Below are 15256 nucleotides of genomic sequence, written 5' to 3' on the forward strand. Positions count from 1 at the left end.
TGACCTTAGCAGTTAAGTCCCATAAAATTTCACACACTTTTGAACTTTTTTTTCCTCCTATGTAGATGGGAGTCAATAAACTGTTTTGGCAACCGCAGGAGAACATTCGTGACAAGTTTTGCAAAAAGATCTCATTGCAACCACAATTGCCTTTTTATAATGATTGCCAACCCTACTTGGTGCCCATCGTCAAGCCTATCTGATAAAGATCCGATACCGCGGTGCAGTGCTACAGAAGAGGACGGGAAAGCTTAGTGTTATGATGATGGTGGTGGTGATAATGTGTTCATCTTGTCCCAGGACAGCAAGAACTTCGTCACCCGTGTTAAAATTGTTAATCATACGGGCAAGGATAAAAGTGGCAGAGTAAATAAAAGAACTAGGAAAAGTAGAAATCCCGTAAAGTCACGCTGGCCCACACACTTCTGAGAGTTAAGTGGGAACCATCAACTCCCGGGTGTAACAAGTTTTGTCGGTCATCTACAAAATTTAATTCTTGCGGCGTGACATATGTATAAACTCACCACTCATTTGTATAAAATTTGCAATATCAGACTCCTTCCCCCTATCCCGTGGATTAATTTCTGCCGACACCGCGCGTGCGCACACACACACATTGTATTTCGTAGCTATTGAGTTCAACCAACAGCCTTTAGATTTGTGTCATATATCGTATAGCTAAAATTTAATGGAATATTTTTAGTACTTATCTAGAGGACCTCTCAACTTTTTATAGTTGTGTATCAGTTGGCATTTTTCGCATCGATAGATATCTTGTCTAAATCACTCTGTAATTCGCTTTGACCTTCTGATGGCTTCACAACACGACAGTATCATCTGCAAACAATCTTAAGAACCCTACCCAGATTCTCCTAAATCACTTATTTAACGCCTCAGAATGTGTCCAACCAACCGATCCCTTCTTTTATTCAAGCTGTACCACAAGTTTCTTTTCTGCTCAGTTCGATTCGATACCACTTCAATAGTTAATCAATTTATCCAACTAATCTTCAGCATTCTGTTGTAGCTTCAAGTTCAATAGCTTGTATTCTCCTACTGTTCAAAAATGTTCAAATGTGTGTGAAATCGTATGGGACTGAACTGCTAAGGTCTTCTGTCCCTAAACTTACACACTACTTAACCCAAATTATCCCAAGGACAAACACACACACCCGTGCCCGAGGAAGGCCTCGAACCTACGCCGGGACCAGCCGCACAGCCAATGACTGCAGCGCCCCGACCGCTCGGCTAATCCCGCGCGGCTATTCTTTTACTGTCTGAGCTGCTTATCGTCCATTTTCACTTCCGTACAAGGTTAAACATCACACTAACGACATCAGAAAAGGGTGCTTCATACTTCAATTAGTATTCAATATTAACAAATTTCTCTTTTTCAGATACACTTTTCATGCTATTGCATTGCACTTCATATCCTCCCTACTTTGGTCACTGTTACTTATTTTGCTACCCAAATAATAAATCTTATCTCTACTTTTAGTGTCTCATTTACTAATCTAACTCTCTCAACATCGCCTGATGAACTCCATTACCGTTGTTTCATTTTTCTTTATGTTCACTCGTACACCATCTTTCCAAGTAGTTTGCCACTTCTGACATTATTACAATGTCATCGGCAAGCCCTAAAGTTCTTTTCTTGTTTCTACTCCCTTAACGTTTATACCTCTCCTAATTTATCCTTGGTTTCTGTTGTGAACTCGCCAACGGACGCAATCGAAGCTGGCGCACAGAGACTGGCGGCACCTTGAATTTCGCCGCCAATGAAATGCACTTCCGTCTTCTGATAAGCGGCGGTTACAGGCAGCAACGGACGGTTCATGTTCATCGTTGGCGTACAACACTTCTATATTCCGTTCATCATAAGAATAAAAATTATGTAAACATTACACTATGTATTCTTCCACTTTTGCTGGAACCTCATTGGATTTCGTTTCATGCTGAGCGAAAGCCGAGCTGTCTGGAGTACAGTCCAGTATGATAATGAGGAAACGTTTTATGCTGTGCGTTATGCGTACATCGACTCGGTGATAATACAAAGAAACAGCTTTACTGGCGCATATAACTTGCGCGGCACTGGCCAGGCAAGTGACCCAAATAACATGCAGTGATGTGAACGATTGCATTAAAGACGTGAAAAGGGTTAAATAGAAAACAACATTTAATTTTTAAACGGAAAGAAATAATATATAGTAAAACTGAGACGATACGCTTCTTAGGTAACCAGGTGGAAAACATAACACGCTCTCGATCTTACCTAACGAAGTATTGTAATTAAAGGCAAGAATGATGAAAATTACTGATTTTAACAAGGATAATTTTTCAGCATGAGGTGTGTGCCGTGTAAAAGCGCACTGCTGGGATTTCATCATGTAATTAAATACTGAAGTATTACAGTCTTTCGTTTGGTAATCTCTGAACTCTTTCCATATCGGACGCCGACGAATACATTTCAATATTGCTATGCAACAGAATCCCAAGACATTAATAACACGTTTCCTCCTCCTCTTTTGTGACGTACTGCTGTGTGACGAAGCTTCGTGCATTAGTTCCATGACGTTTGTCAACTTGAATGCCTTGTTATTTCTCGCGACAAATTCCTTGACTTGCCTCCAGAGCAATTCTGTTGGGTTCAGATTGCAGTTTTAAGGTGAAAAAATGCAGCATTTGTACAGTGTGCTCGACGCCGTGAAAATTTTCCGTGTTTCTACGACGCGTATCACTCTGGCTCGTGTGACAGCCGCGGGGTCTAGGGCGTCTTGCCACAGTTCGCGCGGCTCGCCCCGTCGGAGGTTCGAGTCGTCCCTAGTGTGTATGTGTGTGTTTTGTCCTTGGCGTAAGTTGGTTTAAGTTAGATCAAGTAGTGTCTAAGCCTAGGGACCGATGACCTCAGCAGTTTGGTTCCATAGGAACGTACCACAAATTTCCAAAATTTCGTGTAAGACATCTGACCTGCAAAGCAATAGGCATATTCAAACAAACAGTATTTGATTTTTCATTTTTCTCCAAAAAACTTAATTTTGTACTGTTTAATTTCAATAGTTTTCAACAGCCTCCTACACAATATCGATAACTAAGAAAGTGTATTTCTACTGGAAACCAGAATTTTGTATGCGACAGGTAATTATATAGAATAAGATGTGCATTTTTCTTGAAAAATGGTGGTTAAGAATGAGTTCAGAATGGTTCAAATGGCTCTGAGCACTATGGGACTCGACATCTGAGGTCATCAGTCCCTAAGAACTTAGAACTACTTAAACCTAACTAACCTAAGGACATCACACACATCTATGCCTGAGGCAGGAGTTGAACCTGAGACCGTAGCGGTCTCGCGATTCCAGACTGAAGCGCCTAGAACCGCTCGGCCACACCGGCCCATTAAGAATGAGTTAATTACCATATTGTTGATGAATTCCGTATTTTAATGATTTAGGTATTCAAACTGAACGAAAAAGAGGTCGGGTCATATCCCTTAACTTGGCTCCAAATGAATTCTGTTGGGTTCATATTGCAATGACACCGTGGCAAATGTAAAAATGGAGCATTTGTATGGTGTGCTCGATGCTGTGAAAATGATTTTTTTCGTGTTTCTACGGCACGTTTCTAAATTTGTAGTGTAAAACAATGGGCACAGTCCGAGTATTTAGTTTTCCATTTTTGCCTTAAAAATTAATTTGTTATGTTTTCTTAATTCAGGCAACCTTTATTAACAGTCTTTCATAAAATATCGATACCTGATAATTTATGTTTGAAATGAAAACAGGAATTTCGCTTGGAATATGTAATTAATAACAAGAAGACATGCGTTATTCATAAAAAATTATGATGAATTTACAATTATGAGATGTAGGTAATTCATACTGAACGAGAAAAAAATTCAGTTCCATGAGAATTGAACCAGCGACCCATATACTGAATTGCATTATCAAGGTACCACGCTACCGGCTCTGCTATACACAAACGCGCATTTAAGTATCAACTGTATCTAATAGAGTCGTTTGGAAAACTTCAAAGTCGATTGTATCCGTAAATTTATGACAAACATCAAGAACAACCCACTTCGCAGCACTTATTAACCGCGTTCCACATGCGTGTTTCACTACGGAACAGAAAGCAGCCTCGGCCATTTTCATAATGCATATTAACAACGCGACATGCAGAGAACAGCAGTGCAGAGGCTGTGACTATATACGATTTTTGAAATAATAACTAAAGCGCGATTAAGAAAAACGTTGATGGCTGCTAATACATTTGAATATCTTAAAGTTTCATTTACAGTAACTTAGTAATAATATAACTAATATATAAGTAGGAACTACCACCAAGAGCGCAACATCAGTGTTCGTGTACTATGGCTTCTGACCAATCATCGCGTTTGTGTTTGTTTACATCAGGTTTATTCTTATGATGAACAGAGTATAGTACGGTGTTCCAGGGTTGCAATTCGTAGCTATAGTTCAAAACGAACTATGAGATCTGTCTACCAGACTTAGTCTACAAGTGAAGTCGCCTAAGCCTTCGCAAGTGCTTACTACAGTGGTTGACAGTGTGGCGCTCAAGACGGGCATAGTGTCGTTGACATGTATTCAGTAACGCTTTGACAGGCCACTGCTTAGCTGTGTTTTTCTGCGAGTACATCCAACGAACTACTGTACAACTTATGTATCGCAGGGCAATAATGTGTATATTTGTATGTTACTAATATGCTTGCACTGTCAGAGGTCCTCCGTCCACCTCGGAGCATCTAAGCCTACTACGACGTATCCGAGCCGTACGACCCAGACGATCGATACACTCAATTTCCTTTACCGCTTACTAAAAATCAGATATAATTACATCGGAATCAGGCTACAGCTCTGTCTAGTCCTTCTCAACTATCCTCTCCTTTCCTGTCTTTCGACTAAATCTGGTTTCTGACAACATCCAAATAACATTTTGCTCCCTTTCTGATATCCCTAGTAGCTAACTAGAATTTCAAACAGTGTATTACAGAAAATGTTATCAAATCTGCAAATGATACAAAGTGGTGGCTATGCGCTATTCAATGCCTTGTGGAACATACATTACCACGCAAAAATCAACAACGGGAGTAGCTTTCACATGCTATGTCACTGCCAAGTAACACAGCCAGGTGAAACTTTAACCACAGAAGAAAGAACTGCTACGGTATAGTACAGAAGGTAACTGAAAACGCAGCGAGACGAACAAAAATCACACTTCTGCTCAAAGACACTAATTACACTGAAGTCACCGCAATTTATTGTGGTACTCTGGTCATCATAAAAGGCGGAATATTGGTCTTAATGCAGTGTATAATCACAACAGACGGCAATGCATGCTCTGCAACGTGCTCCCACACTGCCACCAGGATTTCTTGTGGTAGGGCATTTCATTTCTCCACCAGTACGATTAACAACTGCTGGATGGTTCTTGGCGCATCTCCCTAATGCATTCTAAACGTCGAACATCCTCTCGTTCCATAAGGTCCTCCACCTGCGCTGTTCGTTGCTGTCGCGCACTGTCATCTCTAAAAATGAAGTCGAAGCCGAGAACACCCCAGGAATACGGGGAAGGAGCGCGGTGTCCAGTAACGTTGAGGTCACTAGCCGCATGCAACATTATGATTCCCCCACCTCGACCACCGAAATACTCATGTTCGATAATGTTCCTAGGTGCATTACATGTTCCCACATTCTCGTCATATGACGGTATGTCCAGCATTGTCGAAAATGATCGTAGCCCAGGTGTCATTGTGTGGGTTGCATAGGATACTAATCTCCGGATCTTTGACCACTGTACTCTCACCGGTAAAAGTTATTGTGACACTGTACTCCTCCCTCACGTGCGTCTTTCCAGGGGCGCATTCGGAACTCAAAAATGGTTCCAATGGCTCCGAGCATCATGGGACTTAACATCTGAGGTCATCAGTCCCCTAGAACTTAGAACTACTTCAGTCTAAGGACATAACACACATCCATGCCTGAGGCAGGATACGAACCAGACTGAAGCGCCTAGAACCGCTCGGCCACAGAGGGCCGACCCGCATTCGGAGAGCTTACTCGGTGAATGGACTGGCTGACCTGCCCGTTTCCCCGTCTTAAATTCCATCGAACACGAGTTGGATGCTTTGGAGAAACGCCTCGACATGCAGCAACGGCCAGCGAAGTGGCCGAGCGGTTCTAGGAGCTACAGTCTGGGCCGCGCGACCGCTACGATCGCAGGTTCGAATCCTGCTTCGGGCATGGATGTGTGTGATGTCCTTAGGTTAGTTAGGTTTAAGTAGTTCTAAGTTCTAGGGGACTGATGACCTCAGAAGGTGAGTCCCATAGTGATCAGAGCCATTTGAACCATTTGCAGCAACGACCACCCTACAGTTGTCAGTTGTGGAGGGATGAAACGCCCTACCACAAAATCTACTTACTAATCAGGTGGCGAAGACGGGAGCACGTTGCAGAGCATACACTGCCGCTCGTGGTGCTCACACGCCCTATCAAGAGCCATGCCCTGCCGTTTTCAATGTCCAAGGGGCAACCATGGATCATCGTGACTTCTTTGAGAAAAAGTGTCATTTCCGTTGGTTGCATTGCGACTTTCTTTCAGTTACCTTCTGGACTATACCGTAGCAGTTTTTTTCTATGAATGGTAGAAGTTTCCATCAAGCTATGGTAGTTGGCAGTGACACATGTTGCGAAAGCTACTTTCGTCCTTAAGTTATGTACAATAGTGTACAATTTGCTCACGGTGAGGCGTGCAGATATGCAATGTCTGTACACGTGGACTCGAATGGTGCGCAGCTCATGTCAATACATAATAAAGCAAAATGAAGTAATCAGCCAAATTACAGACACAGTTCATTTATACCGATTTGCAGCCGTATTTTGGGTTGTATACTATGTTCTAACGGTAAAAAAATACTTGAAAGATAACGGTCCATGACACACTATCAGCACGGATTAAGAAAATATCGTTCTTGTGTAACACATCTGGCTCCTTATTCGCAAGAAGTAATGGTTCAAACTGATTTCATATTTCTAGATTTATAGAAGGTTATAGACACAGTTCCTCACAAACGGTTTCTATTGTCCCGGCTGTTCGACTAGACTCTTAATTTCTTATCATAAATATCGCAGTTCAGCCGCGCGGGATTAGCCGAGCGGTCTCAGGCGCTGCAGTCATGGACAGTGCGGCTGGTCCCGGCGGAGGTTCGAGTCCTCCCTCGGGCATGGATGTTTGTGTCTGTCCTTAGGATAATTTAGGTTAAGTAGTGTGTAAGCTGAGGGATTGATGACCTTAGCAGTTCAGTCCCACAAGACTTCACACACATTTGAACATTTTTGAACAGTAAGAGAATAGAAGTTATTGAACTTGGAACTACAGAAGAATGCTGAAGACTAGGTGGATACATCGATTAACTACTGAAGTGGTATCGAATCGAACTGAGCAGACAAGAAACTTGTGGTACAGCTTGAATAAAAGAAGGGATCGGTTGGTTGGACACATTCTGAGGCGTTAAGGAATAGTCAGTACCGGTAATCAGGGGAAGTCTGTGGGGTAAAAATTGCAGAGGGAAGCGGTTCAAATGGATGTGATTGCAGTACTAACGTAAAGATGAAGAAACTTGCAGAAGATGGACTACAATGAAGAGCTGCGTCACAACAGTCTTCGGACTGAAGAACACAATATGCGAGGGGAAAATGGGTGTATGTATGCTTCTACACTCGCCGTCATCTCTTTCACCTTTTTGAAACACAAAATGTACGATGGAGGCAGTAGGACTGTTTCACAGTCCTCCTTGAGAACCGGTTGTCTAGAGTTACCCAACAGGGTTTCGCGAGAACAACGTCACATTCTTTTGAGAGATTCTCTGTGAAGTTAACCGATCACCAGTGTTCCACTTTCGTATGGGCTTCTATTGCGATCCTACAGTACGTCTCTGAATTCGTTCAGCATCTACTGTACTTCTTATTTGCGAAAGATAAGACATGCTGAAGCAGTAATCTAGAAGTGGGTGCACTATTGTGTCCCGTTTCCTTTGCTTTCCTAGGTTCTTCCAAGAATCTAAATCTTTCATTCGCCTTCTCTGATACTGAATTCACGTGATTGTTCTGTTTCATACCCCCTCTCGTAGTATTACCGCAAAATATTTAAACGATGTAACGTGTTCCACTACTCTTGTAATGGTACACTGTCGGACTCTTTCTATTTGGTTTCAGACATTGCCCTGCATTGATCTACATTTAAAGAGATCCATTACATCAGGCAGAAATTTTCTTCTTTGCGGTAAAAAATATTGTCTTCGTTTCTTTGTGTTCGTAAAAGCCACCTTGTGGTTTCCTTTTATTTAATAAGCTATCAACATCGCTATTGTTTGTGTATGATATTCACAAGTGAGTTTTGTATAATCTGTCTTCGCGCGAAGACGGACATTTGAAATTTTAAATACAAGTGTTTTTCGAAGTGGTCTTTTAAACACCCTGTCTGTATTTTGCAGGTGAGTTACACAGAAGAATGAAGGACTGTGGTGCTAGCTCATTAACGTCTTCGTGGTGCGGTGAGTACCCACAGTACACAGACGTTTTCGTCACTTTTGTTTTCATTTTTCACTTTATGACTCATTACTTGTACTTGTGAATATATCAGGTTGACAGTTACCTTGTTTAGGCACTCGTATGGGCCAACAAAGATGTTGACGTATTGCCCATAGGATACGTCAGTCTCATCGTGCAAATTAAAAATCGAAAAAGATGTATTCAAAGATAGTGCCGTCGAATTCAAACTGTTGCGCTACAATAAAAGTGTTCTGTTTACTGAAAACAGACCATAAACTTGAGGAAATCAATCCTGGGAAATTTATGCACTTTATATGAATTTTCCCCGCATTTAATGTTGCTACTCGTCATCATATTACAAAATCTAACCGTCCGCGCGAATTTTACATCCAACTTTGTGATGCATAAATAGCAGACCAAGGGTCATTCGAATTATCACAAAGACCCTAACCGAATCTACACTCCTGGAAATGGAAAAAAGAACACATTGACACCGGTGTGTCAGACCCACCATACTTGCTCCGGACACTGCGAGAGGGCTGTACAAGCAATGATCACACGCACGGCACAGCGGACACACCAGGAACCGCGGTGTTGGCCGTCGAATGGCGCTAGCTGCGCAGCATTTGTGCACCGCCGCCGTCAGTGCCAGCCAGTTTGCCGTGGCATACGGAGCTCCATCGCAGTCTTTAACACTGGTAGCATGCCGCGACAGCGTGGACGTGAACCGTATGTGCAGTTGACGGACTTTGAGCGAGGGCGTATAGTGGGCATGCGGGAGGCCGGGTGGACGTACCGCCGAATTGCTCAACACGTGGGCCGTGAGGTCTCCACAGTACATCGATGTTGTCGCCAGTGGTCGGCGGAAGGTGCACGTGCCCGTCGACCTGGGACCGGACCGCAGCGACGCATGGATGCACGCCAAGACCGTAGGATCCTACGCAGTGCCGTAGGGGACCGCACCGCCACTTCCCAGCAAATTAGGGACACTGTTGCTCCTGGGGTATCGGCGAGGACCATTCGCAACCGTCTCCATGAAGCTGGGCTACGGTCCCGCACACCGTTAGGCCGTCTTCCGCTCACGCCCCAACATCGTGCAGCCCGCCCCGAGTGGTGTCGCGACAGGCGTGAATGGAGGGACGAATGGAGACGTGTCGTCTTCAGCGATGAGAGTCGCTTCTGCCTTGGTGCCAATGATGGTCGTATGCGTGTTTGGCGCCGTGCAGGTGAGCGCCACAATCAGGACTGCATGCGACCGAGGCACACAGGGCCAACACCCGGCATCATGGTGTGGGGAGCGATCTCCTACACTGGCCGTACACCTCTGGTGATCGTCGAGGGGACACTGAATAGTGCACGGTACATCCAAACCGTCATCGAACCCATCGTTCTACCATTCCTAGACCGGCAAGGGAACTTGCTGTTCCAACAGGACAATGCACGTCCGCATGTATCCCGTGCCACCCAACGTGCTCTAGAAGGTGTAAGTCAACTACCCTGGCCAGCAAGATCTCCGGATCTGTCCCCCATTGAGCATGTTTGGGACTGGATGAAGCGTCGTCTCACGCGGTCTGCACGTCCAGCACGAACGCTGGTCCAACTGAGGCGCCAGGTGGAAATGGCATGGCAAGCCGTTCCACAGGACTACATCCAGCATCTCTACGATCGTCTCCATAGCAGCCTGCATTGCTGCGAAAGGTGGATATACACTGTACTAGTGTCGACATTGTGCATGCTCTGTTACCTGTGTCTATGTGCCTGTGGTTCTGTCAGTGTGATCATGTGATGTATCTGACCCCAGGAATGTATCAATAAAGTTTCCCCTTCCTTGGACAATGAATTCACGGTGTTCTTATTTCAATTTCCAGGAGTGTAAATAGCCTTTTCCGACATTTTTTGTCTTACGTGTTTGAACATGCTATGCTTGATCCGTAAATATAGATACTCATAAACATATTACAAATCGCGAATGAGATTTTACATGGAACAGCCAGAGGCATAAACAGCAGTACATTGAACACAAAGAGTGTAAGCGAAACTGCGTAGCCTTATCATTGAGTGTTGTCTGTTAACACGATTTGTCTCTGCCGTGAGAAACGGTATGTGATTGATAATGGCACAGTCGTTTGGTAGGAAACGCTTATTTCAGTAAATTGCTGGGGCTGTGACTCAGTGGAAACGCAAAGCTGCTATCTTGAAGGCAACCCGCGCAAGAGCACTATGTAATCAAAGAACGTAAGGATTGTGGTTGTTTCTTGCATTGTTGAAAGAGACAGTGTGCATGAGCTATTACTAAAATACTTACTGCATGGTTACTCACCGCCAGTTGATATGTTTCGCGTACTTGCAAATGCACTTACCTGCTGCCACAGAAGGCAGATAACTGTCAAGAGACTCATTTCGTGCACATAACATTATTTCCACATGTATCTTGGCTGCTCTCGAAAGTATAAAAAAGAGCAAAATTTCAGTTGTAATGCTGGTACAAAGTTACACTGCCATTCAGGATATCGTAAGATCAGTCCTAAAAACAAATAATGTTTCCCAAATCCTATGTTGTGGGGAAATTTAGATCGTTTCAGAAGGAAGTCAGTTGTTAATAAGAAGTAAAACCGAACAGTTGAATCCATTAGCGCAGATTTACTTTGAAGTATCGTGGTATGTATATTGACCTTGCATTGGTCAACTTAAATCCCTGTCGCTAGAAGCTCTCTTCACAGCCAACGCTATAAAAGGATAACCAGAAACCTAAGAGCGTGGAGGAAGTTGGAAAGTCAACTGAAATACTAACTAGAAATCTCAGAGCTAATAAAACTGTTGCTATTAGTACAAATTAATGCAAGTAGGAGGAGCAGCAGCCATTTCAAACAAGAGTGATAAGTAGTACAACGAACCCCGACTGGTAAAAAGTTACCCTGATTGACTGTAATCGGAATGAGCAGATTAGGGGACTTCTGAAAATATCCCAGCTTGTGTGCTTTACAGAATAAAAGAGTAGGGTCAGCTCGGCGTAACGGATAGGCAGCAAATAGAGTATCCTCATTTCTTTTGTCAAATGCGTACGTTCTACAGCTAATTTGGGGACTGCCAGTGTGCGGTTTCTTTAGAAATGTTTCACGTTGTATAATTTATTCATTTTAAAATAAATTACTGAGAAGACGTGAGAATTCAGTGTAGATATACACATAGATTTCAAAAAGCGTGAGCGCATGTGTAATGCCCTCAAAATTAATCAGATTAATTACATGTGTGTAAGGCGCATGCCGAACTGAGATAAGGGTATGTCATTTCAGCTTCATTATTAACTTCGACTTACAGAATATCCATAGAAAATGACCACAACGGATACAATAGCAGGTTGCAAACGTTACTAAATCTCCCTATGCAAATGAGGTAGCATTAAGCAGTAGGTCCAACTGAATTAATCAGATTTATAGATAACTATTCCAAAAATAGGAGTACGTGTTAATGAAGAGAAGACATCATATCTGTTCCCAAGTAAGAAAATCCGACGTGATGCACTTTCGATTGTAGGTTTCACCTTTCAAAACAGTTGATCGCCTCATGTTCTTAGGGAGTATTAAGAGTTGAGTTGTTTGGGGGAGGAGACCAGCAAGGTCATCGGTCTCATCGGATTAGGGAAGGACGGGAAAGGAAGTCGACCGTGCCGTTTCAAAGGAACCATCCCGGCATTTTGCCTGGAGCGATTTAGGGAAATCATGGAAAACCTAAATCAGGATGTCCGGACGCGGGATTAAACCGTCGTCCTCCCGAATGCGAGTCCAGTGTGCTAACCACTGCGCCACCTCGCTCGGTAGGAGTATTAAGAGACCATAACGGATATAGAAATACATGTCTGTCTAGCAGTAATTAACAGAACACATTACAGTTGTAGCAATACCTCACCAGTAGTATTATATGCATGTGAAACTTTTATATATAGAAAGAAATACGAAGAAAAACTATAAGTATTCTAAAAAAAATACGAAAATTTTTTCATCTGTAATCAATGAAAGTAACATGGAACGGAGAGTAAGAAAAAGTCAAGAACTAAGCGGTTTTATCGAAGTGCTAGAGAATAGTAGGTTTTGTTGGGCTGGTCAAGGAGAAGTAATAGATTGCATACAATTGCATTCTGTAGGACAACAGTTGGAATGAGAAAAAGAGACCCAGAGTTAGATGGGAGGACAACATCCGAGATGACACAGCCAGGATGAACATCAACTCAGAATAGACAACCAACACAGAGCAAAATTCCACCCGTCTCCTTTGACCAGAGCAAAGAGCATAATTTACACGAGCCGCTAAGTCAGACACAGATAACATTTAAGCTTATTACATAATTCAAGATGGCGAACACCAGGTAGACCATTACGCTCAAAAACACGCGAAAATTTTCAAGCAGCTAATAAAATGACAACCGCGGGTATAAGGGGGTTTTGAGTGGGGACAAAAAAAAAAAATCGAAAAATCACGAACACAAATTCCTCTAGAGTAAACTGAACGAGAGAAACTGGAAACACAAAATTGAAATCGAATTTTTCGCTTGAGGATGCGCAGAGTTACATAGCATGACCAGATATACCACCCCTACCCCCCTCCCCATCCCCTTCTCAAAACAAGATAATTGAAAAAATGACGCACGCGAATTTCTCCAGAATAGACCGAACAAAAAAGTTGACACGAATTTTTCGCACGGCATACTTATCTCAAACGAAGACTGCGACAGCAGACACTCACACAAAACAACGACATAATCGAAAATTAACGCATGCAGATTCCTCCAAAATAAACGGAAAGAAAATATAAAACACACACACACACACACACACACACACACACACACACACACACACACACACACACACACACACAAGTCGAATCGCAGTGTTACTATCGTTACTATACAGATCACATCATAAAAAGAAACATTCTCCACAAGAATGAGCCTCCGGTAACGGCAACACAACCACTATAAGAGCAATCGATTTCATGTAAACAACGCCTCCAGATGTCACATGCGAAAAATATAGCGAAATATTAGCAAAAACCAAGATTATAAAAAACATCAGTAATCTTTACGCTCACGACAAATTAAGCGATGTACTTATGTTCTGTCTAACCTCGCCCGCAACAAACGTGCGACATAACAAATATAGCCACACAATTGTAACATTACAATTATAATCACTAATCTTTTCACTCGAAAAAATTTAAGTTGCCCTATAAAACAAGTTTCTGCCTAATCTTACTCTCGGGAATCGTAACAAAGAAACTGTCAGATATCTGTGAGAAAAAAGATGAGTTACTAGAGTCTATCAACAATTTAAGCTGTGCTCTCATGTCCCATCGTAACCGGTCCTTCATACATTACGACGTATGTGGAATAAACAGCATAGTTTACGGAGATCATAGACTACACTACTTACTAAGACAATCGCAGATAACATTTAATAACAGGCCGCTTACATCATTTGCTGCATAACCTCAGGAAGTCATGGGTCAAAGCAGACGAGTGGAATCGGACCGTTTGCTTGACCCCAGAGAGTCGACAGAAAGAAATTGAAGTGGAACAGGTATGTGATCGGTAAGGTCCTTGCCAATTTTAAAGTAAATTAAAGTGAAGCAAAGTTATTAAGTAAGTACAAGAGTGGAATACAGAGCTAAAATGTGCGTGAAGACCGAACTAAGCGAAGTGAGCCATAGGAGCGCCGCATCGAGACGGTCCCCTGTAGCCGCAACAAGCGGCAAAAGTGGGTTAATGCGCTGCAGCTGTTGGAGACGCGCTCTTCCGCATCCTCAGCAGCCCGACAGTCACGCCGCACGATTATGCCATCCACTTTCTGCCGCGTTGCTTTTACCTGCCGACAGCGATCACCGTCTGTATCCCAAGTTGGAAATTAAGTTTTCCACAACCGATGCGTTTTCTGCCTCCAGCCACAGGTGGTTTGCCGCATAAACGGCAACGACTGTAACAGGGAAGCATATTCAAGCGAATAATATAGAGAGTATATTTATGTCTGCGGTAAAATTCCCTTTCTTTAAAGGGTAGAAACACTTTTATTGCCGGCCAGAGTGGCCGTGCGGCTCTAGGCGCTACAGTCTGGAACTGAGCGACTGATGACTCAGAAGTTAATTCGCATAGTGCTCGGAGCCATTTGAACACTTATTCGCGTTCTGAACATACAGTGCTTCTAATAGTACTTAATATGCGGCTATTCTGTTATAATATTAGAGAATATGTAACTAAATCTTACTAGTGGGTCAGAAGGTAAGTGTCACTTGCGCATCTAAACGTACATGGTTCAATCCCCAGATTACACGAGAGTTTTTCTCAGTCATCTATTTCTTGTTTGATCTCTGGCAGTGATTTACAAACCCAACACCTGCCAAGTTGCCCCATGCTCCTTAATCCTCGGTAAATTGTAGATCCTCCAATTAATGGCTTGGTAAATGAGGGCGGAAGTCGAAAGAAGGCCACCTCCATTCTAATATTGCTTATAGGGGTGTGTAAGTATGTAGGAGTCCAGAAGCCAATAAATTAAAACGAAACAAAACCTATGAAACCAGATGCATAAGGCGTTCTGATCCAAGAGGGCTGTCGCATACTTGCGGCGTCATTGTTGTGCTCTCTGTCTTTGTTTCTTATCACACTCTGGATCTGTTGCCTGGCTTGGTAATTGACAACTTTG

General features: G+C 43.0%; 1 protein-coding gene across 1 annotated transcript in view; it reads left to right on the plus strand.

Moving 5' to 3' along the window:
* The window catches only part of LOC126278852 (uncharacterized), a 399775-nt gene that overhangs the window by 129212 nt on the left and 255307 nt on the right, over positions 1–15256 (plus strand). The window contains exon 3 of the mRNA XM_049979128.1: positions 8507–8566. Coding sequence (XP_049835085.1) covers positions 8507–8566 — 60 coding nt within the window. The remainder of the gene's footprint in view (positions 1–8506; positions 8567–15256) is intronic.

The sequence above is a fragment of the Schistocerca gregaria genome, chromosome 6, assembly GCF_023897955.1.
Source record: "Schistocerca gregaria isolate iqSchGreg1 chromosome 6, iqSchGreg1.2, whole genome shotgun sequence".
NCBI classification, from domain to species: domain Eukaryota; kingdom Metazoa; phylum Arthropoda; class Insecta; order Orthoptera; family Acrididae; genus Schistocerca; species Schistocerca gregaria.